At 52.9% G+C, this 26,041-nt stretch overlaps 1 protein-coding gene and 1 long non-coding RNA gene across 12 annotated transcripts; one reads left to right on the top strand and one right to left on the bottom strand.

Moving 5' to 3' along the window:
* Positions 1 to 53: 53 nt before the first annotated feature.
* IL17B (interleukin 17B) lies at positions 54 to 25,545 on the bottom strand. 11 transcript variants are annotated; one of them, XM_019798496.1, is made up of 4 exons: positions 25,501 to 25,545; positions 5,867 to 6,126; positions 2,730 to 3,019; positions 54 to 517 (listed from the first exon to the last, which is right to left on the bottom strand). In XM_019798496.1, the coding sequence occupies exons 2-4, from the start codon at positions 5,927 to 5,929 to the stop codon at positions 286 to 288; spliced, it is 585 nt and encodes a 194-aa protein (XP_019654055.1). In that variant the 5' UTR covers positions 5,930 to 6,126; positions 25,501 to 25,545; the 3' UTR covers positions 54 to 285. The 11 variants fall into 11 exon arrangements, with proteins under 11 accessions (XP_019654055.1, XP_019654056.1, XP_019654053.1 ...); XM_019798497.2 differs by lacking the exon at positions 25,501 to 25,545 and adding an exon at positions 23,027 to 23,231; XM_019798494.2 differs by lacking the exon at positions 25,501 to 25,545 and adding an exon at positions 7,215 to 7,417.
* Positions 9,064 to 15,179, top strand: LOC109489459. Its single transcript, XR_002142463.1, has 3 exons — positions 9,064 to 9,142; positions 10,158 to 10,237; positions 14,953 to 15,179. It is a non-coding gene; the product is annotated as an uncharacterized LOC109489459 (long non-coding RNA).
* Positions 25,546 to 26,041: the final 496 nt, after the last annotated feature.

Genomic DNA, 26,041 nt, shown 5'->3' with positions numbered 1-26,041 from the left:
AATTAAAGGAAGTATGTGACTGCCCTACATGGTAGCAATGAATGCGGTATTTTTAAATGAACCTATCTCGGTGTTGGAGAACTCTGAGTGATGGACTGTCCTCCTTTATATTGATCTGAAATCTGCCTCCCTGCAACCTCCCATCCCCACCCTGGTTTCGGCTTCAGAGTCACAAGGAGCAAACCCAAGGTCTTGCTTAGCCAAAGACAGCGTTTACTTTTCACGGGCCTCGCTGGGCGTGGAAGCGCAGGGAGGCTGGTCTCTGGCTCCCCGCAGGCTCCCGGGTCAGAAGATGCAGGTGCAGCCCACCGCGATGGTCTCCATGACGGCACGCTGGCGGCAGGGCCCGGTGCGTGGTGGCAGCGGGCAGAGGCGGCGGCGCACGGGCACCTGGCTGAACACGGGCACGCTCACCATGCTGCGGTCCTCCTGCATGGTGAAGGGGTTCACGCAACCCAGACACAGGCACCGTGCCTCCGGCAGGTCCGCAGGGATGCGGCTCGGGTCATGGTTGATGCTGCGAGAAGGCAGGGGAGAGCCCTGAGTGTCAGGTGCTCAGGACAGGGCAAGTCCGTGCCCATGCCCCACAGCCCTACCTTTCCTAACTGGGGTTTTCATCGCCGCAGCAAGACTGTGCTCTGCTAGGGGGGGCTGGGGAGTGATGAATTCTGGGTTCCAGGTGAGAAAACCAAAGATCTTAGAAGGCAAGGGCACCTCAAGGTTATCCAGGCTCAAGGTCACCAGTCAGTCACCCAGTTCCCTTCTTTCATGCCCAAGTTGCCCATCCCAGCACTAGATTGTACTGCAGGATCGCAAAGAAGCGAAGGCTTTCTCTGTGTCCCGCCCCCTCCCCCGCCTCGTGTTTGTATTCCCGGGAAAGTTCATCCACAGGAAATGCCATGAGCACGTTGATGCTTAATCGTCACCAGAAGAGGAGTCAGGAGACCTGGACTCTATTCTGACTGTGTTTCTCTTCATTCAAGACAGAATTTTCACACTCCCACCACGTGGGTGAAACTGTCTAGACAGGAGGTGTTCGCTGACGGACAGCACACACAGGCTCCTTCCTCGAGCTGAGAGTGTAGGCACTCGCTTTGTGACCTCGCCTTCCTCGGGCCTCAGCTTTCTGGTCTGCTAAATGGGAGGGAGGCCGTGTGACAGTGGCCCTGAGACATCTGCATCTCCACTTATTAGAAATGCAAAATCTCATCCCTACACCAGATCTCCCAAATCAAAACTTGCATTTTTATAAGATACCCCCCAAAATCAAGGCCACAGTAAAGTCTGAAGCCCAGCTTTGCAGGATCTTCAGGGACCTTTCCAATTGCCACATTGCAGATACGGTAGCCAGTGGCCACATGTGGCTATTTAAATTTAAGTTGGTCAGAATTAGTCAACCATCCTTCAGTTAAAATAAATAAATGTAAAATCAATGAATAACCAAAGCGAGCTCGTCAGTTGCCCCAGCCACATGACAAGTGCTCAGTAGCCACACGAAGCTAGTGCCCACAACATAGACTTTACATCATCACAGAAAGTTCTGTTGAACATGTTCTTCTAGAGCCTCGGGACCTAAGTTGTGCAGCTAAAAAATATCTGGCCTGGGGGCACCTGCGTGGCTCAGTTGGTTAAACAACCAACTCTCGGTTTTGGCTCAGGCCATGATCTCAGGGTTGTGAGGTTGAGCCCCCCTTTGGGCTCTGCGCTCCGCGGGGGGGTCTGCTTGAGATTCTCACTCTCCCTCTGTCCCTCCCCCTGGTCTTGCTCTCTCTCTCTCTCTCTTTCTCAAATAAACCTTAAAAAAAAAATCTTTGGCCTGATTTGTGAGTGAGGAACTTTCCAGGTTAGTCTGTTTCCGCATTACTCATTTAGCACATAGACATTCGGCCCCTTCTGCACGCCAGGGTCTGTGCCTAGAAGGAGAGCTACGGCCCAGCCGAGACCCCGACCCCATCAGCAGGGACGGCAGGTCTTGACCCGCGAAACTGGCTGCGCACCCAAACGTGCGGAGATGTATAAAACAGCACCTCCTGGGCCTCTTCCTGCGGAGACTGCGGTTGTGTGGGCCCCGAGAATCCTTCCATGACTCTGATGCAGGCCCTGGGAAGGTGCCAGTGGAACATGAGACAGACGCAGCCGCAGCAACTCCATGCCGTCTGCAAGAACTGTCACTGGGAAGCGTGCACAAGGCCGAGGTGGAGGAAGCGACAGCCTTGCAGGGGCTTCGGCGGGGACGTGAACCGTAATCCCCGTAGCTCATTCAATAACAGGCCCATAAAGCCTATGAAGTGAGACTCTTATCTACGGGAAACAAACTGAGGGTCACTGGAGGGGAGGTGGGTAGGGGCTGGGGTCGCTGGGTGATGGGCATTAAGGAGGGCCCGTGATGTGATAAGCACTGGGCATTACAGGCAACCGATGAATCACTGACCTCTTCCTCTGAAACTAATGATGTACTATAAGTCAGCTAATTGTATTTAAATTTTTAAAAGTGAAAAAAAAAAACAAAACCCACCTACGAAGAATGAACCTGTAACCCCTCCCCTTACACCGAGGAACCTGAGGCTCAGAGGCTGAGCTTGCCCTGAGCCGCACAGCCAGGGAGAAGCCCAGCCGGGATGCAAACCAGGCGCTCCGGCCTCCGCATCCAAGGTCTCACTACGACAATGGTGGGGACAGTGGGCACGGTGCGCGGCTTGCGCCCGGCTGCCCAGCACGGCCCGGCCTACCTGTAGCCCCAGGGCGACAGGCTCCGCTTGTTGGACAGCCACAGCTGCAGGTTGACCTCACACTTCCTCTTGGCCGGCTCGGAGCTGTTCCTCAGCTGGGCCACCATCTCCCCGAGGCTCCTCTCGTATTCCTCCATGCGGGCGTATGGCTTCGCCTGGGACACCAGGTCCAGCGGCATCTGGTGAGGACCTGCAGCCAGGGTGCCAGGCCGCCCTGGCCCCTTCCTCTTGCTTTTGGGGTTCCTGGGCTGGCCCAGCCCCAGGGAGATGGAGAGGGTGAGAAGGAACAGCTGGGAAGAAGGCCACACGTCAAAGGTAGGAGAGCTGGGTCTCCCTCTGGGCCAAGACTCAGGTCCCAGGGAGGAGAGAGGGAAGAGAGCCTCTGTGGGGGCCCCTGTCACCTGCCATATGCCTGGCCTGGTCCCACCAGGCCATCACACATGTAGCACACGTGCATGTATGTGCGACAGTCGTCACTGAGTCCCTCCTGTAGCACCCCTTAAACATCTCCCCACCCTTCCACTTCTCTGGGCAGCCAGCCTCGCTTCCCTCAGAAGCCTCCTACCCGCTCTCCCCAAATCTTCCCTGGCTCCTTCAATCCATTCTCCATGCCATGGCCAAGGACAACTGTTTGAAATGCAAATCTGATCATGTCACCCTCCAGCTTACCCGTTCACCCTCAGCGTAACAACACCCTGACTGAGCTCTGCCTCCTCAGATCACCCAGGACTTCCTCTCACACCTGTGCTCCAGCTCTGGCCCTTTCTGAAGCCCTTCTTCCCACCATGCTCCTTCCTGCCACAGGGACTTTGCACAGGCTGCTCCTTGCAGCGTGCTGCCCCCCCTCACCTTCTAAATGCCTCTTACCCCTCATGTCTCAGCCCAGTGTCACGTCCTTAGGGGTGCCTCAGCGGACTTTCTTGGGCTCCCAACACCACACATCCCTTGCGTGACTGCAAGCTTATAGTCTGTGTGTGCAGTTCTCTTACACATCTGTCCCCTACTGAGCACAGACCCCGTGTGGACAGACATTGCAACAGTTTCCCACGTAGTGTCTCACCCCCCCACCCCGTGGCTGGGTCAGGGAATGGCTGCCGCCATCCCTGCCCTTCGGTAGCTCACAGTCTGGAACGGGGAGCACACGGTGGACAAGAAACCAGTCCCTAAATCTCTGGGGCTCGTTGTTGATGGTGATGAGGCGGGTTGTGTGTGGCTAGCGATCAGGGCCACGCCGCTTAGCCTGGTGGCAGTCGATTGGTCCCACAAGGCCTTTCTGGGGAGCGGGCATGTAGGTGAGGTTTGAAGCAATAAGAGGGAAGCAGATGTGGGCAGAGGGAGTCTAAATATCTCACAGGAAGGGGGGGCAGTACGAAAGGAGGTTTGAGTTGGTGAAGAGCTTTGCTGGGGAAACCTTGAGGCTGAAATAGTGTGCAGAGGTGGGGGCCTGAGAGGAAGGTGGGGAGACAGCAGGCCGCAGCTGAGGATCCCCATTGGACGCCATGACACTTGTGCTCCCCTCTCCACATCCAACCCTTTGCCGGCCGCCCACCATCCACACCTCACCCACCCGTATCTAACCTCACCAACCGCCATCGCCCTCCTCCCACAGAACTGGGAGCATCAGGAAAGGCTGGCTCGCTCAGGAGAAGCCCCGGGGGACTGGCAGAACCCAGACTCCTCAGCAAGCCTGGGAGACAAGGACCAGAACTTGGATAGGGCCCAGGGCTCAGCAGAAGGGAGGAATCTTCAGGAGGGTTTCATCTGGTCCCTGAATCTAACCAGGCTCCTACCTGCGCTGAGTCACTCACCTCACCACCTGCACGGCCCACACCTGAACTATCCAGGCTACCCCGCAAGTCCTGACCCTTGGAAACAAGTTTCAGCATCGCCCCTCCTGGCAGCACCGCTGCCTGGCACAAAATCCACCACAGGGATTCACGTTGCTAAATTCTTCCTTTTTGGTCCAGGATTCTGGTGCAGAAAAATGTCTCCTTAACTACTGGCTTTCTCATCTGAGCATCTCTCGTGGCATTCTTAAACTCTGGCTCTCCACTCAGAAAAACCCAGAACAGAATCAAAGTCCCCCCTTCCCTGGGAAACAGAAACAAAAGGACTCGCCCAAGGTCACACAGCCTGGATCTCAGGACCCCGGGGACTCTTTGGAAAAACCCCCGATAACGGAGTTTGCCAGAATCTGCCCTGATGGCTTTGGCCTGAAAGGGCCTCCCTGTGGACGGGCTGAGCCCAGTGCAGGAGCCGGAGCTGTTGGCCATGGCTGCGGGCTCTGAGACCCGTCTCTGTTTCTTTCTCACCCTGGGGGAGACGGCAGAGGGAGAGCTCGCCTCTGCAGATTCCAAGCCAAACAGAGGCAGCCATTAATCAATAGGAAAGAAGTAACGAAACACTCCGGCCCTAAAATGGGGTGGGGGTGGGGTGGAGTGGGGAAGCGCCACGTACCAGGTTGTGCGGCCAGTCCATCCCGCGAGCCAGGCGGCTGGCCTGCAGCTGCTGCCCGCCTGGAAGCCCAGATGCCTCCGCCAAGAGAATGGCAGCAACAGGATGGAGCGAAGCAATTATAGCTCGTCAGGGGGCTGCTGGGGGGTGGCTGGGTGGGCTCGTCATCAGCTGCGAGCCTCGGGCCCCCAGCTGGCTGGGCCTGGCGCAGTAGCAGGCGGCGAGGGGTGTGGGGGGCGGGCCAGGAGCCGGGCCGAGGTGCCCAGGGGCTGTGGACTGAGGGACAATGCCCTGTGTGTCCGGCGGGGCCCTGGCGGGTGGCACCCCCGCTTGTGGCCTGCGGCTAGCCACCCGGCCAGCACCCACAGGGCCAGCTAAGACAATCAGCTTCGTTTGCTGTGGGGATGGCAAGGGGGTGAGGGTGGAGGAGGGACGAGCTGTCCGTTGGTCAGGAGAGCAAATGTTCTCCAGTGTGCCAGCCAGGAGCGGGACACGGGCCCCATCTCCCAGGGAAACAGCCTCAGGCACCCCGGCCTCAGCCAGCCTCAGGTGAGTTCCAGGGCCCCGGGGGCGTTAGAGTCCCACCCACTTAGTTCACAGGCAGGGAAACTGAGTCCGGAGCGAGGAAGGGACCAGACCGGGATGGCACAGTGGGCTAGAGACGACAGAGCAGGGATTCATACCTGCTCCGGCTGCAGGGCTCTGTTCCCCACCCTGTGCTGTTTGTCTTGGGATATTTTCTGCATGGTTCCAGGCCGCCGTGAGCATGTTTCTGAATCTGTGCTCTCACGCGGGCCAAGTCGCAATTCGTGAGGCCTTCATGGCTGCTTCCGGCCTTCCCGACGTGGTGCTCCCCACCCTGAGCCGAGGGTCTTCACTCCAGCGGCCCGCCCCTGTGTGGCTCCCTGTGACTTTGACTCTTTCTCTGCCTCGGTTTCCTGCTCTGTAAAATGGGAGTCACGTCAAGGGATCAACAAGTGGCCTGGCCCCTTTCTTCCTGAAATCTCTCTGAGTCTCACTTCCCACCTCTCTAGATTGGGGAGCAGTCAGAGTGGCCACTGCTTGGGGCTGTAAAAAGGAGTAAAGGAAATAAGCCGTGTTTAACAGCTGGCATGTAGTAAGTGCTCAATAAACAGCCGTTTATGATGAAAATTATGATGATGAAATAATCATATAATTGTTACTATAAACATCAGCCGTTCTAATTAGCATTAGAGCCAGCACGGTTCTCCTTGCTCAGCCAGCCCTCCTTCTTCACCCCTTCGGCCCACCCTCCTGAGAGAGCTCTGGGCCTCACAGGCTCCGGCCACACTGTGATGAGCTCGGGTGACCCCAGGGTCTGCGAGGCCTGGAATCCCACGCTGAACTGACCAGCCCGGCGGGTTGAGGTCTTTCACCTCAAGTGAACAGCCCAGCCCGACAACGACGACGAGCGGGCCAGTCCACCCAGGGAGGCAGAGGAGGGGTGGGAGGGAGCGTGCAGAGGACAGGGAGGGACACTGTGAGCAAACATCTAGGACTCCACCGTCTTGCTGAGGGCCACCCCTGGCCATTTACAGGAATCGGCAGAGGGGGAGAATGCAGAGTGCGACGCGCTCCTGAATGTCACAAGATTAATCTGTCCGGGGCAGGTTTCCACAGCATAACTGAGAAACTGGCTGAGGCTGGAGCTTGTCGAGAGATACCACCATATTTGGTCAAATACTAGACAGGACTCTATTCTATCGCTGGAAACTCCAGAGGGAGGGGCACTCTGAAAATACCTCCTCAGGCGGCAAGGGCCCCACTCCCATCCCGGGCGGCCCCAGCCCCACCGCCACTGTCCTCAGAGCAAGCGTGAGGGCATGAGGGCTGGGGGCAGTCCCTTCGCCACCCTTCTGTTGCTGCTGGCCGGGGGACCGACCAGCATGCAGCTGGGGGGACCCCACCCCCACCCCGGCATCCACAGAAAGGGAAATTAAAAGGCAGGGACGTGGCTGCCGGGGGGTTCCTCCTCTTCCTAGGACCCCTGAAACTGCCACACTTTCCTACCTGCTGGCCACACACACTCTCACTTCTGTATCCCAAAGTCAGGACTTACTCCCGGCTTCCAGCTTCGGTGCTTGTCCATAGATTCCAGGCTCCTGGCCTCGGAACTCCGACAGCACCGGCCCGGGAATCTGCACCTAACTAGGAGCCCGTCTGGGATACAGGAGTCCTTACACATCCTCTCCTCGTTCCCCCACCCACCCCACTTCCCCACAGGAGACAGAGGCCAGTGAGGGGTGCGCCTCACCCAAGCTCACAGGCCCGTTGGCGTGAGAGCCGGGGGGCTCAGCCTCCTAATTCTTACTCTTCTTCCCCCAAAGTTTACACCCACAGCTCCAGGCCAGGCTGGGACTGGGGTGGGGGGGGGCAGACTCCTCCCCATTGGGGTACCCAGGCAGGTGCTTGGGGCATCAGAGACCAGCCCAGTGACCCTCATGGGGTTTCTCATTCCTGGGCCACCGCAGGCTTGAAAGGCAGTCCCTTCCTCCAGCCTAGGTTTCTAGAAACCACTGAAGGGTCATCTGCCCTCAGGGATGTCCTAAGTGTGAACCCTGGCCGACCACACTGGCCGACCAGCGCTGGACCCAACCCAGGCCTGAGGGGGAGGCACGAGAACTCAGGCTTGAGGGGCTTCTGCCCTGGGGTCGTTAGGTCTGTTTTCAAGGGAGCTGGCCAGCACTCATAAATGAGGGAAGGGGCCGAAGGGCTGCAGAGGGCGGGGCAGTGGGGGGTCTAGCTCAGAGCCACCAGAGCCCTCGGCTGCCCGGCCCGCCGTTAGCAGTGCTGTGCTCGCCACCAGATGGCGCCACCAGAAAGCCACACAGCCCCAAGGAGCACAGCAAGCCCTGACTGAAGGGCTGGCTGCTCTCCCCCATCCCTTTCCCTGGAATGGGCCCTGATGCTGAAAATGAGGGGACCAGGAGAGGGGGCATGGGTCCCTTGCCTGCCCCTGGCCACCCGAGCAACCCTACTGTTAGGGTCTAGTTCCGGGAACAGCTCCCATGCCAGAGCAGGAAGGGCACAGCCACCAAGAGTGAGGGGGCGGGATGCTGAGGGGGGCTTCTCTCTGCTGTGTGAGTGACCCCCTTCACGAGGAGCATCTACCAGGTGCTAGGCCCTAGGCATTCGTCAGCTAGACATCGCAATTTTCAGAAGAGAGCAATGAGTAATAGTAACAGTTCCTGCTTATCACGTGCTCACTGACTGCCAGGCACGGTGCGGAGTCCTTCGTGCGCATTGGATCATTATATCCTCCCAGCCACCCTGGAGCGAGGTCCTAATTTTATCCCTCGTCTATGGATGGGGAAACCGAGGCTCAGGGAGCCCAAAGTCACAGAGCATTCAAAGCAAGTTTGTCTGATTCCTGTACCTGCTGTCCCCTGCAGTGGGGGAGGCAGAGGCACAGCGATGTCCAGCCGGTCACTGGGGAAGGGCTATGCTTGCCTCAGCCTCACCTTGGTATCCTCAAACACCCCGCACTGTGAATGCTGGGAGGTCACTGATTCCAAGCCCAAACCAGAGTCCTCAAGGGGATCTGAGAGCTCCCAGGGAATGAGCACAGCACCCAGCAATGTTCCTGGCACACAGCAGGCATTTACAAGAACGATATTGGATGCATTGACTCAAACCACTGTCTGTAATATGGAGTGTTAATGCTGGAATGGAGAATGGGAGGCCCAAGCAGCGGGGACCTATAGGACGGGGGATTGATTACCCAGGACTGAGAGTTCTGAGTCTAGAGATTGACAGACCTGAGTTTGAATCCTGCCTCTACCAATCCACAGCTGTGTGATCTTGGGACAGTCACTTGACTTCTCCGAGCCCTAGTTTCTTCTGCACAGTGGAGAGAATAATAACTTGGCCTGGCTAGCACGTTGCGAGGATCAAATGAGATAACACATGTGAAAGCAGTTAGCAGAGCGCCCGACAAAGTAAGTGCTCAATTAAAGGTAGCTGCAGTTGTCACCGTTCTTGTGAAAACACGCTTTGATTTGGGCCTTCGAGGATGCTTCTGGAGTGTTCTTAGGTGGGCAGGACATTGTGAGGTGGGAACAAGGATAGAACCTGCAGAAGAATGCAGCCGCCCCGTTTCCAGTGGGCCCACCCTGGAGCCAGGAGGACCTGCGGGATTCAGGGTAAAGACTTGCTGGGCCCAGTAAGGTCTGGGGAGGCGGGAGACTAAGAGGCGCCTCTGCTGGGAGATGGAGGGGAGCTGTGGCCAGGAGGGCGCATCCTCCACAGGAGGTCTTGGCTCTCTTGCCATGCGGCCCACCCCGCCCGCCACCCTCCAGGGTAGGAGTCTTTCTCCCAGGCCCATATTTGCACAAATGCCTGCCTCACTGCTCACTCCAGAGCCCCAGCCAAGAGGCACTATTTTAAGCTCCCTGGACGGGAACACTGTTGGTGGGAACAGACCCAGCCAGCAAGCTCCCAGTTTCAAAAAAGGGAAAGGCCTGGGTGAATGGGCGGCCCCCAAGATGGGCCGAGGGGCTGCCATCTCGGCAGGGTCCTCTGCCCAGGCCAGGTGCCAATACCTCCTCCCCCATGGCAGGCAGTCAAGGAAATGGGAGTCAGGGTAGGACTCAGAGAGGTGGGCTTGTGCTCTGGGACTGGGTGCCTGAGGCCTTCCTTCTGCCCAGCAGCCAGCCTTGAAAACACCAAGCTTGCGTTTCCAAATTACAGATCGACTCTACCCCGGACCCCGGACCTCGTCTCTTGCTAGCGCTCACCACCCATAGACCCTCAGAGCCAGGGGATGTCTTGTGCAGCCCCTACCAGGGTAGGGTCCCCGTTTAAAGCATCCTTAGCTGGACACCTTCATAGCAGGGAGATCCTCTCTCTAAGGACACACATCCTGCTCTTTAAAGCTCTCGTGCTTGAAATAATAATTATAATTATAAAAGTTTTCTCTTTCATATGCTGAATTTCCCTCCAATGACGGCATAGCAGGAGATGGCCGACTTCAGAAATGGTGCTCGGACACTTGCCTGGCCCCTCATATGTGACCATGACCACTTCTAACCTTGGTAAGCCCCAGTATCCTCCTAGGCTTGTTTAAATGAATTTATCAGGGATGCCTGGGTGGCTCAGTCGGTTAAGTGTCTGCCTCCAGCCAAAGGCCTGATCTCAGGGTCCTGGAATCAAGTCCTGCCTCAGGCTCCTTGCCCGGTAGGGAGTCTGGTTCTCCCTCTCCTGCTCCCCCTGCCTGTGTTCTCTCTCTGACAAATAAATAAATGAAATCTTTTAAAAATAAATACATTAATAAATGGATTTTTCATAAAAATTATTTGCCTGGCACACAACCAGTACTTAATATTTGGCAAATTTCAACTCTTTTTATTGTCATTTGGTTGGTTTTATCCGTGCCTGTGTCGGGTGTGCGGTATTTTCGTGGGTGTGTACGCTATTTTTGCTTTTTGATGGTAATAGAACAGACTAATATTTAAAGCATGGACTTTGAACCAGAGTGACCTGAACCCCCGCCCATGCACACAACAGCTGGGTTACCTTGGGCAAGTGACCTAACCTCTCTGAGCCTGTGTGTGTCCTCCCGGAAAGGAGCGGGATTTAACAGCATGTGCCTGGCATGGTGTGGTGCTCAGGGAACGGCCCTGCTCTTATTTTTGTGGCACACATTATCCTTTGCTCTTGCTCAGTCAGGCCGCAGAGAACAATTCTGGTCAGCTCTTCTAGAACTTTGCTAACTGCCAGAGTCCCAGTCACAGAACAGACCGCCCTGGGGAAAATGTGAGCTCCCCCTCCGCCAAGTTGTTTCAGTAGAGGGCTGAAGACCAGTTGGGAGTGGTATGGGGGAGATTCAGGAAGGGGGGGGTGGTGCCTGGCTGGCTCCGTCAGTAGAGCGTGCACCTCTTGGTCTCACAGTCGCGAGCTCAAGCCCCACATGGGGCATGGACCCTACTTAAAAAAAAAAAGAAAAAGAAAAAAGAGGAAAGGGCTGGGCTTGTTGAGTTTTAAAAGCTCCCTTCCAGCCCCGAGAGGTCTGAGTCCTATGTCCGAGGCCACAGGTTCCCAGGCGGGGCTGTCCTGCCTGCCTCCACTTGTCCACACCTGGAACAGGAAGGAGCGCAGAGGCCCGTGAGGGATGTGGACTAAACAGCCTGTCCCCGGGGCAGACAGAGGCGCCGGGCCCCCTGCCCACCGGCATATCCTCCCCTCAGCCCCGGGGGATGTTTATCCTCTCGTCAGAGTTTATAGGATGTCTGGACTTACAAGTTCCAGAGTCCTGACTTTCCCCCTGAAAGCTGTCAGCCCCTCCTCCTGCGGGGCAGGTCTGCATCTGTTGTGGGCGGGGGGCCCCATCCTCCCGCAGAAGCAGGAAAAGGGTACAGCATGCGAAATGTGCTCCTCAGACCCCCAGAGCCCTGACCTGGCGGAGGGAGAAGCCTGGGCTCGGGCGGAGGTGGGGAGCAAGAGTGTGGTTTCTCCCGGCTGTTCCCAGGACGGGACTCCTCCAGGGCAGGCAGGGCGGGGAGGGGAATTCCTTCATAGCCTGGGTTCAAGGGCCTGCTCCCCAAACACAGCGGGAAGCCACGGTGCTTAGCAGAGTCGGCCTCACATGCTGGCTCCTGTCACTGGCTCAAATAGCCATGCTTTCATTGTGTGTGTCTTGGTGTCTGTGTGGGTGCAAATCCGTGGATAGGGTCTTGCATGTGTGTGTTTTGGAGTCATCAGGTGGGAGCCCCTTGCGCACTGTGAACACGGCGTATTCACCCGCGTGCTTCTCAGGGCCTGATTCAGGAGCCTGGGGGCTGCTGTGACCAGGGCAGGGCTTGCTGGGGCACAAGAAGAATGCTGAGAGTTCCCCAATACCCACCACTTGGGGGACAGGCAGCGAGACAAGTCCCACTGCCCTTTGGTGAGGAGCCTTGATGGCCGTAGCCAAGGCCTCTGTCCCCAACCTGCCTCCCCACCCAGAAACCAGCCTCAGAAATGTGCAGGCCCAGAGCGCCTGGGTGGCTCAGTCATTAAGTGTCTGCCTTCAGCTCAGGGCGTGATCCTGGCGTTATGGGATCGAGCCCCACATCGGGCTCCTCCGCTAGGAGCCTGCTTCTTCCTCTCCCACTCCCCCTGCTTGTGTTCCCTCTCGCTGGCTGTCTCCCTCTCTGTCAAATAAATAAATAAAATCTTAAAAAAAAAGAAAAAAGAAAAAAGAAATGTGCAGGCCCTTAGAAGGAGGTCCGAACCAACCTCCTGTCTCAATGGTATGACCCTGTTAGCTGAGGATAATGAGAAGCTGCCCCAGGTGGGAGTTTAAATATTGTACCCAGGATGCTCTCTAAGTCTCTATGAGCTGTGACCTTAAGGTACGGGCCGTGAAGAGCCCTGAATGTTCTTGAGGAGGGTCCGCTCACTTCCTGACAAATACATAATGTGCCAGGCACTGTGCTCAGCACTGGGCATACAGCAGTGAACAGCTCAAACAGTTCCTGAGCCCATGTTCTTAAAGAGGATGGTGAATACAGCAATATTGAGATATTGGGACCAGGCTTAGGCACTGTGGCTGGGAGCCCCGCCTCTCAGTCTCCTGTACCTCCTGCATCTGTGAATATGGCTGGAGCTCATGACCTCAGCTCTCGGTCATGTGGAAGCAGGTACAATGTCTCCAGAATGTACCATCTTGCCAAATTTCTATCGAAAGTTAGGTTCTCCTAAATATTGTATTTGTGAGGGAGGAAGAAATGGCTGATGGGGTATCTGACCAGGTCCAAAGTCTGAGTCCAGGAAAGAAGCCTCCATAATTGTTCTAATGTTAGAAGACAGTTTCAAGGGGTGCCTGGCTGGCTCAGTCAGAAGAGCATGCGACTCTTGATCTCAGGGTCATGAGTTCAAGCCCCACGTTGGGTGTAGAGATTACTAGAAAAATAAGTGAACTTTTTTAAAAAATGTTTTTTTAAAGACAAATTCAAGGTTTGGGGCCCTGGGAGACAGGGGTGGTGCAGCCTTAGGCCCCAGGCAGACGCTGCCGATAATTGCCTGGTGGTGAGAGTGATAGCTCGTGTGTGTGTATCGCACTCTACAGTTTACAAAGCACATCTACATCCATGACTTTATTTACTCCCTCGTGTCAACCCCGTGTGAATATAAAGATTTTTACAGAAGAGTAAAACGAGGCCCAGGGAAGGGAAACATAGTGAGGAGAAAAGGGGCAGGGCGTGGGATGGAAGCCTGGGTCCCGGAGGCCACTTTTGACCAACACCCTAACCTTTGCCCCAGTTTGGGGAATGAGCCTTGGAATGAGGTGGTGGTCAGAGGTGAGCACCCGGGTCAGTGCGCAGTATGCACAGAGCACCAAGGTCCGTCCAAATTCTCTGTGACGGGGCCAGGCTGTGCTCTGTGAGGAAGCCTACACTGAAGGGAAATGTGTCTGGCAAGAGGGCTTGGTGCCAGGCGGCCATGTTCTCTGAGTCAGCTCTGGAGAGGATTCTAGGGTCGGGCTGACCCCAGTCTCTCTCTCCCCCAGTAGTGCGCTCTTGGACAAACTGGGATTGTTTGGCTCTTCAGTCTGGTGATTACATAGCTGTGCCCACAACTTTTGTCTTCCATTTTGGGATTCCCTTGCATTCTATCCCTTTATCTCAACCCCAGGCCCCGCTCTGACATTATTTTTCCAGAATTCCCTACACATCTTTGCATGTTTTGGACCGTTTCTTCAAATCTCAGCAATAGCAGGATTTTACAGTCATTTTGCCGGCTTCTCAAGGGTATCCTAGGAAATGCTCCCAAGTCTCTTGTCAGGCTCTGCTGGATTTAAATGCCTACTTCCCTGCTCCTTTCCGTCTCCTGAGGACAAATCTGCTCGTGGAGAACATACAGACCAAAGCTGCTCCTTCTGCCCGTGACAAGCAGTGTCAGTCAGGATGTGATACGATAACAAACATCCCCCGGATCACAGAGGCTTACTCCAGCACAGGTGTTTCTTGCCTCTGTGACAAGTCCCATGGACGGTCCAGAGTGCACTCTGCTCAGCGGAATCACTCAGAGCCCAGAGTGACGGATGCTTCCCCAGGCACCACAACGGGATCAGACGTTTAGAGGCCGTGCATTTGTAGAGGTCAAGAATGGTCTTTGCAACCACTTATTTCCTTCCAGCAAATTCTTTCCTCTCTTTAACTGTCAGTTTCTTTTTTTTTTTTTTAAGATTTTATTTATTTATTTGACAGAGAGAGAGCACAAGCAGGGGGAATGGCGGGCAGTGGGAGAAGCAGGCTCCCCGCTGAACAGGGAACCCAATGCAGAACTCGATTCCAAGACCCTGGGATCATGACCTGAGCTGGAGGCAGACACGTAACCGACTGAGCCACCAAGGCACCCCAAAGTGTCAGTTCCGTATCTGTAAAATGAAGACAATGAGAAGGTACCTACCTCACAGATTTGCTGTGAGGTTAACAGAGAGGATGGCTATAAGCCCTCAGCACAGAGTCTGGTTCACGACAAGAACTCCATAAACGTCAGCTGTTACAATGTTAACATAATATTGTTAACTTCCTCGTGGCTACCATCTCCAGACAGCACAACCTCCCGCTCTTTCCACTGTTCCCCATCTCGGCCAGTTTGAATTCCTTGGAAGAGTTAAGGAGTTCTTTTTCCTTCCACAGGTCATTTTCACATTTTTTGTCATGCATTTTATTTCATGAGGGAGGAGATTGAGGGTTCAAAGCTGGGGCAGAAAAGGTAGATCTGTGTGTCTTGCCAACCCCAAACTAGATTTATTCTGTTCCAGGTTTGTTACCAAGACCTTTTGGAAAGTCCAGAGAAGGGAGATCAAATTTGGAGAAGAATCCTTGCTTCAGATAAAACCCAATGGTGGAGAGACACAGAAATCAAGCCGTACACTATGCAAGTTAGAAGAGACGTTTAGAATTAGCGAGTCTCATCAGCTCTTCTCTTTCACAGATGGGGAAACACAAGCCCAGGGACGGAAGGAGGTGGATACAATGTCACAGAGCAATTCAGTGTCAGAGCTGAGGCCTGAACCCACTCCCTTTAGTCCCAGTCTTGGGGCTTCCCACGTGCCACAGAAGACGATGAGGGGACAGCATTCTTCGCTGTTGGGATGGGGGGCTGACGGGGGTGGAATCTCCTTGGAATTACGGCTTGTCCTCGTTTCACGGAGTTGTACTCCAACAGAGTTGTAAAGTTAAGAACTTTATAAACATTACCTTATTAAGGCTTCTTGAAGACCCAAAGTCACAGCTCCTCTGGGTCATGGGACATGCGTGGAGCACCCAGTGAACAAACAAAGGGTAACGTTACATTTTTCACTTCATTTAGGAAACCTGGCTTCTAATTATAGGATTTGTTTTAACAGTCCTGAATGGTTTACGAAGGCTTGGATCCGCCTCGGTCCTGAGGAGTGTCAGCCGGGAGACACAGGCAGGGTGGAGGCAGTGAGGCAGGGAGAGGCCTCCGCAGCAAAGGGAGAGATGACAAGCAGGGTCAATTTAAGCCAAAGCCTAGGGGGCATTCATTTTCCCTCATCCCCCCAGCCAGGTTGCTCCCGATAGGAAGTTATCTCCAATAACCATTACCCTAGCATAACCCTTCCATACAGCGGCAGCAAATAGGAACGAGCTCTAGGGCAAGCGGGGGAGACAGGATCACGTTACTGTGGGTGCTCTGTCAAACTGAACCCCTGCAACAGCAGGTCATTCTTAGCACACCTCCTCCCCCTTCCGGGCTAGGGGCTGGCTCGCGCTCCTCGCTTATATAAATAAATAACTTTATTTTAAGTAAGTTATTTTTTAAAATAAATCTTTATAAATTCTGCAAAATACTATTATAGGAATATATTTATTCCCTTAACACAGATAGAAATTAGAAAAGATGGAAGTAAAAGAGAAGTCCCTCATGTTACATAACTGATAATATAATAGGTAACTAAGTCTCTATGGTTAAGCTCACCATCTAAGGAGGCAAGGGGGGTTATCTAAGGAGACTCTAGGGGTGGGGAAAGAGAAAAGTCCCCCCCCAATGTAGCCCAAGTCAGGGTACAGGGATCTTGTCAAGGTCCGGCTCCCAGGCCAAGACACGCAAGGACCAGCCCATCTACACTATAGACACATTTCCCTCCTCACTCAGGCCTCTATTGCAAGCTCAGCCCAGGCCCCTACCACTCAAGGAAACCCCCCAAACCCTCACCTTGTCCCAAATGCCCCAGTGCCTCAGTTCCCGAGTTAGCACATGTGCTAACACACACACCCCTCTAAGTCCCTTGGACAACCCAAGTCTGTGCTTTCTTAGAGCTAGGCTCATGGTTTCCAATGTGGGGGTCATTCAAAGCTCAGGGAAAATATTAGGGTCTTCTATTTTTACTTCTCTTTTGTCTCACTTCTATTTTTTATTTGTTAAGAGAATATAGTAGTAAAATAGTACTTTACAGTATTTATAGAAATTCGTTTTTAAAATCAACTTACTTAAGGGGCACCTGGGTGGCTCTGTTAGTTAAGCATCCAACTCTTGATTTCAATTCAGGTTATGACCGCACGGTCATGAGATCAAGCCCCCTGTCAGTTCACAGCTCAGCAGGGAGTCTGCTTGACATTCTCTCTCTCCCTCTCCCTCTCCCTCTGCTCTTCCCCCATGCTCTCTCACTCGCTCTCTTTCTCTCTCTAAAATCAATAAATAAATCTTGAAAAACAACTTACTTAAAATAAAATGTATTTATTTTAAACAACTGTTGTTTGCTTCTAGGGTTTTATGATCAAAAATGTCCTGGACCAGGACGTGAAACTTAGTGCTCCTTGACTCTGGGTAGAGTGAGGGGACCCCCAGCCTCCAGGATTTCGAGTCCTGCTTGCTCTCCTGAATTGGGAAACAAAAGTACCTCTCATTCTTTCTGAATCTTTCACATTCCGAGCAGCTTGGACATTTGGACATGTGAAGATAGCAAGTAAATAGTAAATTCATTATTAAACTATGGTAAATCCAGGATTCAAACCTAGGTCCGACGGGCTTGAGCCGTGCCGGATTCCTCCACTGTGGTGTGGCACCCTGATTAGTGACATATATCTGTTCCTACTTCCAGCCCCTCCCTCGGTACTTTTGCACAGAGTAAGCATCAGACACGTTTACAAAACATTTACCAACATGGCCCAACGCTATGGGACTTGCTGTTGGTAATATGCGGTCAACATATTGGGCCAGTCCACCCTCCATGTCTCCTAATGTCCCCTTAGTCAGCCCGCCACCTCTGGGGTCCTGTTGGTGTGGGAGAGCGGGCTTTGCTTCTTTGCACATCGCCTGCTGGAAGCAGGAAGTTCCCTGAGGCGATGCTGGGGGCAGGCTGTGTCTCCTTGGGGGGCCGCCCTCTAGACCCCAGGTTCACTCATGTGCAAAGTGGGGCCAAAAGTCCCACCTGTCTGCCTGCTTTGGGGACCCGTGGGAGGATCCACCTAGTACAGGACAGGGTCTAGGGCACAGGCTGTTGGGGGCAGGGGGTCTGGTAAAGAATGGTGCCGGGGAAGGAATGTCTTTCCGGTGGTCTCAGACCCCAGGCAGTGGGGGTCCAGGATCTCTACTGCCCAACTCAAAAGATGGGCTGGTGATGGACTGGCAGCAGGGAAGCCCCCCCAACCATCACCAAACACCCCAGCAGTACCTCCTTTCTCACCTCCCCGAGAAACCAAGGCCAATTAGCTTACTCAAGCCCTTTTGAAACAAGAAGGCAACGGATGGAGGCTTGGCAGTTCTGGCGGACTGGGATCGGGAAGAACGGCCGGGGGGCAAGGGTACACCACCAGACTTAGAGGTGCTGAGAACCTCAGCCATTGGGCACGTCAGCCAAGTGACTGCCTTCTCCATGCCCAATGTCACTTTTCTTTTTTTTCTTTTTCTTTTTTTTTTTTTATAGATCTTGTTTATTTATTTGATAGAGAGCACAAGTAGCCAGAGAGGCAGACAGAGGGGCAGGCAGAGGGAGAGGGAGAAGCAGGCTCCCCACTGAGCAGAAAGCCCAATGTGGGGCTCCATCCCAGGACCCCAGGATCATGATCTGAGTCAAAGGCAGATGTTTAACTGACTGAGCCACCCAGCCTGCCGAATGTCACTTTTCTTTAATGTCCAGACCCAGTGGCCTCAGCTCCCTACCCATACTTTCGGCAGGTGCGGGGAATTCTCCACTATCGCTTGAGTTTTAGGGGCTCTTAAGTTCCTCCTGAATTAGTCCTCAATTGGCACGTCTGCTTCTCCAAGGCGCTGGCCCCTAACTAGAGCTCCTGTTCCTGCTCTCTCTCTCTCTCTCTCTCTCTCTCTCTCTCACACACACACACACACACACACACACACACACACACACACGGCACCACAGGGCGCCCACTCCTTCATCTCCCAAGCGCCATTCCTGGAAAAGCAAGGCTACAGCCACAGCAGGCCGTTCACAGAACTGTTGGTGGAGGAAGGGCACGGACAGGGTGCGCACGACATCACCCTTGGTTTTTCAATCCCCTGTGTCGCTGTCATTACCCCAGGGACTTCTCACTGGCCCCCTCTCTGCTCAGATTCCAGGTTCCTCCCCCTTTGGAGCACATCCTCCACCCTCCATGGGCTGCACTCCTCCCCAGGGTTCCATCCCCCTACCCTCTCTCCTTGAGGCTGCCTGGAGAGAGGAACACACTGGTTACCACCCCTGGGGGTGGGGGTGGGGGTGGGGGTTGGACTGGAGCAATATGTGAGAACCACAAACGCATAAAACCTCGGCTCCAACAACGGCTCTTCTAGGCCTTCTTGTGACAGAGACACCCCATGCAAAATACCCCAAGCACCAGGACGGGCTCCGCAGCATTGCTGATACTAGCAAAGGATCGCAAAGCTTTGAAATGCTCATCCCTACATTCACACAGGACTGGTGGCCTTCGGTGGGGCATATCCACCCAGGGGGCCCCTCTCCAACCATTGACAGAACGAGGTGGCCCTCTCTGTAATGACAGGCTTCAGTATCTGAGGTATGTGATTAAGGAAAGGAAGTCAGGTGCAGAACGGTGCGAACGGTGTGCTGCCGTGTGTAAACAGCATGCCAGGGCCGTAGATGCACGTGTGTGGGGGTGAACTTGCTAGCATCTGCAGAGCCCGCCTCTGCCAGTATAAGCAAAACCGGGTTACAGAGATGTGCTCTGGGGAGGGAGGTGCTGGGATGAGAGGGTGGGCTTGGGCAGGCACTGACATTTTACCGTACGCCATTTAGACCTTTCTGATGGCCACAATGTGTAGATAGTCCCTATTCAAATAATAAGTACCGCTTACTGCGGGGTGTATCATTTTGTCCCCTGCCTCTCCTCTGNGGGGGGGGGGGGGGGGGGGGGGGGGGGGCGTGGCCTTCGCGAAGCCATGAATGTCACCTGGTGAGTCAGGTCTCACCCCGCCGAGGTGGAAGCAGCCCATCCAAGTGTCCCATGCTTTCCTCCTTCCCTACCTCGGTAGCAAGCTGTCCACGCCCTTTTACTGTACAAACAGAAAACCTGAGGCCCAGCTTGGGAAAATCGTGTGCCCAGGGTCACCTGGTAAGTCAGCCTCTGTGCAGTTCTGAACAGAGCCCGGTGCTTTTCTTCATGTTGTTCCTTTTGTTCCGAATGCTCTTTCCTATTTTCACTCTTCCAGTCCAACGTCTTGCTTCCAAGAAGCCCCCCGGATTCCCAGACTGGATCTGACCTATAGGCGTGCCTTGTGCGTCCCTACGGGTACCGACCAAATTCCCTGCCTTCTCCATTAGCCGTGTGAGCTCCTTGAGAGCCCCAGGCCTAGTCCCCTGAAAAGCCCAGAATGGGAGTTTCATGTCGACAACCTGAACGAATGAATAAAAGCATGCACGAAGGCTTTTGTTCTTCCCTCTCCTGAAGTCCTCTTGGGCTTCACCAAGACCTCTCATATCCCTTGGCACGGTTTCCTTTACAGCGTAATTATTTCTGGGCATATTCACAGTTCCTGTCTGTTGCAAGCAGGCTATGAAGGCACACACACGAGTTGTGTCTTCTTTCCACAATGTCAGCTTTATTCAATCATAAAGCAAGGTTGGCATATGATAAAGCACGTTCCAGATTCCAAAGTCAGTGACGTTTCCCTACGTGTTTAACGTGGCTTTTTACATGTCACACAAAGCAAAGCATGATCCCGAGTCCCACAACAGACAAGCTACAACAAGGGGTAGGTCGGTCCGTGAGTGCACAGCCGGGATGAGGCCTCCATCTGTCCGGCTCAGCTCTCGGCAATGCCACTCATTATGTCCCAGTAGCAGAGGATCGCGGTTCTGTTCGGACCTCAATCGGGCAGAGCCTTCAGCGGCAGCTGCCTTTTTGATGTGGTCGGATGTGAGAGGGTCAGCGTCTTGAAAGTCTGACAGTTTGCTGTAAGAATTCTCCCTTTTTAAAGGGATTTAATCAGTCTTGGGACTTTGCAGACGTCCCCTGGTCCTGGGATCATCGGTTCTGAGTGTTGTCAGCCTGCGCTGGTTTCAGCATATCTGGTCTTGGCTGTAACGCCCTTGGCTGCTTGGGTCACTGCTTGACATGAGTGACTCCATCTTGCTCTGTACACCACCCTTCTCCCTCTCTCCCTCCTTCCCTCCTTTTCCCAGGATCCATTCTCAGAGACAGATTCCAGGAATATTGTTTGAGTCCCTGGATCCAGCCATGCCTGAAGCTGATCTCCTTGTGCACTTCTCTGTGAAGTGAGCCAATGAATTCCCGTTGGTTTTGAAGCCACTAAGAGTTGAGTTTTCATTCCTCTCCATAAAAGAGTGTTGTGTGCAGTCCCACACACCACAATCCCTCCCCTAAAGTTCTGTGGACCCTGCCCAAGTTCTGCCAGGTGGGCAGAAAGTAATGACCCGGCTTACAGGTGGGGAAATGGGGGTCCTAGTCACCCAGCAAGTTAGTAGCACAGCTTGGAGGAGAACTTGGCCTCCTGGCTCCGTTGTCTTCTAATCATGTACCCGTCATCACAGGAGAAAGTCGGGCTTGGCTTGCACACGCACACAATAACCAGGACACAAAAAGGAAAAATGGTGGTGGCAGGAAATTGGTCATGGTTGGGAAAAGACAATTATCTTTTTTAAAATCCCAGGATGGAAAGAATAAAGAAGCACATTTGAGTGGGACAGCCTCGTAGAACAAATTCATGAATTACCAGCCTGTGGCCCCAGATTCTAGAGTGTGGTGATGACTGTGAGCACTGCAGTGTTTGTTGAGTGAATTGTGGATGGTGGTAGGTTTTGATTAGCTGTGGCTGTCCCCCCAACAAGTCAGTAAGGCCAGGGTCTGACTCCCATCTCCTGGTTTCTAAGGATAGTGCTGTTTTGAGTACCCTAGGTTCACGTGCTAAGGGATGTGAATTTGTCAGCTGCAAAATGACCAGGACTGAGAAGGCAGGTGGAGGATCTTGGATTTAGGTGGGGGATATGGTGGATTGGCAGAACACCCATTCCAACCTAGCCCTCAAATACCTCCATTCATGCAGAATCCAACAAGCTAAAAACATTTCCCAGACCTCCTAGAGTTCTAGATGAACGTCATATCTCTGCTTCTCCATTGTAACTGATGGCAAGTACCATCCTATGGGTTTTCCGCAGCAATTTTCTCTCACTTATGGGCTGAGCTGTATCCCCCAAAATTCATAGGTTCGAGTTTTACCCCCCAACATGGCAGAATTTGACCTTATTTGGAAATAGGGTCATTGCAGATGTGATTAGTTAAGATGAGGTCATACTGGAGTAGAGTGACCCTTAATCCAATATGACCAGTGTCCTTATGAAAAGGCGGAATTTGGAGACAGACACCCACAGGGAGAATGTCACGTGAACATAAAGGCAGACAGCAGGCTGACGCATCGCAAGCCAAGGAACACCAAAGACTGCCAGAAAACCACCAGCACTCTACGAGAGGCTGGCAATATATCGTCCCTCGCAGCCTCCAGAAGGAGCCAACCTGCCAGCACCTTGCTCTTGGACTTCTAGCCTCCAGGGATTGGAGACAATACTCTGTTGGTTAAGGCCCCCAGCTCTGATACTTTCTTACAGCAACCCTAAGAAACGAATACAGCAGTGCGCCCAATGGGCCCGTGGATCTGTCTCCTGCTTCAACAGTGTTTGGACAGAACAGACCCGAGGACATCCCTTCTTCCAGCCTGTGTCTCCCACTCCCCTTCCCCCTTTCTGCTCACCCTCCCCCACCACCCTACCCTGCTAGCAACCATCCGTTTGTTCTCTGTTCTTATGGCTCCGTTTCTGCTGTTTGTTTATTCATTTGTTTTGTTTTTTAGATTCCGCACTTGAGTGAAATAATATGATATTTGCATTTCTCAGTCTGACTTATTTCACTTAGCATGACACCCTCTAGATCCATCCATGTTGTTGCAAATGGCAAGATCTCATTCTTTTTTTATGACTGAGTAACATTCCATTGTGCAATGTAGCATTTCTTCTTTATTCATTCATCTATCGAGGGACACTGGGGCTGCTTCCGTATCTTGGCTATCGTAGATAACGCTGCCATAAACATAGGGGTGCATATATCTTTTCAAATTAGTGTTTTCTTTTTCTTTGGGTAAATACCCAGCAGTGGAATTACTCGATCAAATGGTATTTCTATTTTTAATTTTTTGAGGACCCTCCATGCCGTATGCCTTTTAAAAAGTGATACTTCCCCTTTCTTCTGATAGGGAAAAACAATCAATGCTCAGGATAAATCAGGAAAATCTCAAATACAGAAAACAATAATGAAGTAAGGCAAAATCACTCAAATTCCCACATTCTCTCAAAAATCTAAGGGTGCCTTTTCATACACATGTGCAATCACATGCATACTCACATGTGTTACTGGGGGTTCCTCTGCATAGTTCAGGGTGTGGTCATTGTGGCCCATTTGGTCCCAAGGGTTCACATGTTCAAGGCCCTTATGCTGGTAACGGCAAGATGTCAGAAGAGCGGCAAAGCTGCTCTCTCCAAGGCTCACGCCACCTTCTTCACGGGCATCCTGGGCCCCTAGTCCTTACAGGTGTCTTGGGCAGGGGCAGCGTCCAGTCCCATCCGGCACTGCCGTGGTGTGCAGACTGGGGTAGAAAGACATGAACATCCAGCAGAAGCTGGTCTCGGTGAGTCATATCCCAAGTTGTAGGTCAAGTCTACACTCCCAAGGAGGCCACAGAGGTAGACGCTAACCCTCCCAGACGAGGGAAGGGCTCCAAGCCAAGCACCCAGGGCCCTTCCACGCAAACCTGTCCCACGTCCTGTCAACATTCGCGTGCCAGGCCGAGGTTTGGGAGGACTGTGCGACCTGGCCGTTACAGGTTGGCTATTTCCTTCTCCCAGGACAATGGGAAGCTGGCCCTCCATCGCTGGCCTCCACACGCCCTTCAGGCACTTCCCAGTGACCTTCTGTCCGGGTCTGTCGGGGCAACAGCCTCAGGGACAGACAGAACACGACTCAACCTCCAGCAGGACACCATGCTACATTCGCACTTACCCCTCCAACAGACGCATCATGTATTTTATTCTGGTAAAATACACGTAGCATAAAATTGGCCATTTTAACCATTTTTCAGTACCTAATAAGTACATTCACAGTGCTGTACAACCATCACCACTATCCATTTCCAGAACTTTTCTCATCACCCCAAGCAGAGACACAGTAACTATACCCGTGAAACAGTAACTCCCCATTCCGCTCCGGCCGGCTCTGGGCAACCGTGATTCTACTTTCCGTCTCGATGAATTTATCTACTCTAGGAATCTCACAGAAGTGGAATCACACAGCCTTTGTCCTTTTGGGTCTGACCGATTTCATGTAGCATAATGTGTTCAAGGTTCATCCATGTTGTTACATGTACCAGAATTCCGTACTTTTTACCGGCTAATAGTTCATTGTGCCAGATGCCACATTGTTTATCCCTTCACCCACCGGTGGACACGTGGGTTGTTTCCACATTTTGGCTATTATGAATAACGCTGCTGAGAGCATCAGGGTTCACGTATCTAAGTATCTAGGGGTTATTACTATTATTATTATTATTATTGCCACCCTAATGGATGTGAAGTGGGATCTCATTGTAATACACCATACGCTGAAATGGGATTATACCATATATTTTCTTCTGAACCAGGATTTTTTTAAAAGATTTTATTTATTCATTCGACAGAGATAGAGACAGCCAGCGAGAGAGGGAACACAAGCAGGGGGAGTGAGAGAGGAAGAAGCAGGCTCATAGCGGAAGAGCCTGATGTGGGGCTCGATCCCAGAACGCCGGGATCACGCCCTGAGCCAAAGGCAGACGCTTAACGACTGAGCCACCCAGGTACCCCCTGAACCAGGATTTTTAACCTCAATAATACACTGGGGACAGCTGTCTATGAAATGATGTCTTTGAGGGGCACCTGGGTGGCTCAGTCAGTTAAGCGTCTGCCTTCGGCTCAGATCATGATCCCGGGGTCCTGGGATTGAGCTCCACGTTGGGGTTTTCTGCTCAGGGGGAAGCCTGCTTCTCCCTCTCCCTCTGCCCTTCCCCCTGCTCATGCTCTGTCTCTCTCTTTTCATCTCAAATTTAAAAAGAAAGGAAGGAAGGAAGGAAGGAAGGAAGGAAGGAAGGAAGGAAGGAAAGAAGAAAGGAAGTCTTTGAGAAATTGGCTTCATGACAATCCTAAGCATTTCTTCACTATTACTTCTCTCTCAGAATCAAACTCAATCAATGACACAAAAGTCTTACGCTCACCAAAGAAAACATATGAAGCTTGATTTTTAACTCAGGGGTATGGCCCTTTTTAATCCATGATTATCTCCCAACCCATCATCTCTGATTCATCCCGTTTGGGTCAGATGAGTATGAAGTCAGGGCTAGGTGGGTAGGGAAAGGTTGGGGGTGAGAACACGAAGTGTTAGATAAAATTCATAGGATCTCTGGGCTGGACTTGCCATCCAGTCTCTATTTACATTCCTCTAGTGACAGAGAATTCATCCCTTTCTCAAGACTGCTCATTAGCCCATTCCATCCTGGGTAGATCCACTGAATTAAAAAGCCCCTCTTACGTAGTTATAAACTCTATCTCCCTGGAGGTCCCAACTGTACCACCTCAATCTCTTCCTTGATCACCTGTAGAGATAAGGCAGCTCTCCCAGGTCCCGTGAATCTCCGGTTCACCGTCCCAGTTGGGATTCCCCTTGCCCTAGCTGCACCCGCCCTCGGAGGATATAGAACTTACCAAGCACACTCTCAAATCCACTCCTAACAAGAAGCCCCTTCCCCTCCCAGGACCCCTTACTCATACACACTACACCCAGGCCTCACTGACCTGCTTCCTCTGGGAGTGCAGGGATTTCAAGGCTGCTTTGCCACAGTCTGGAAAGAAAAGCCACTTCACAGAGTGGTTAATAACCGTAAAGCACTCATAACTCCCAAGGGGGGGGTATGGGAGGAAATAGAAACAGGCTTCAAAATGTCTGAGACGGATTTCTAGAGACTGAGTCACAAATGGCTGCCATTTAGTTAGCCTTTTAAAACAGTTTGGTGCCGGGACACCTCCTGCCCTAGGATCTGTCTCCGGGTCACTTCAAGTCCTTGTCCTGACCTCTGGTGATGGGCTTCCTGGTAACAGGGCCTGCTGGCTCGCCGGCGGCCATCTCACTCCTCGGCCACGCACAGGGTTCTCGGGTTGTGAAGTGGTGGGTCTCTCTACAACCGGTAGAGAGTTGTTCTGTTTTTCCCTTCTGCCTTGACGGAAAAAATCTTTGATGCTTCTACAGGAGCGGGGTTAACAGAAGCATAACTAAATTTCCGCGGTCTCCAAAGAGGATTTGCCATGATTTTGGTGGTTCTATCGGGCTGGTTTTCGC

Source organism: Ailuropoda melanoleuca, chromosome 3 (genome assembly GCF_002007445.2).
Source record: "Ailuropoda melanoleuca isolate Jingjing chromosome 3, ASM200744v2, whole genome shotgun sequence".
NCBI lineage: Eukaryota > Metazoa > Chordata > Mammalia > Carnivora > Ursidae > Ailuropoda > Ailuropoda melanoleuca.
The sequence above is the reverse complement of the archived record's forward strand: the minus strand, read 5'-3'. Positions and strand labels throughout refer to the sequence as shown.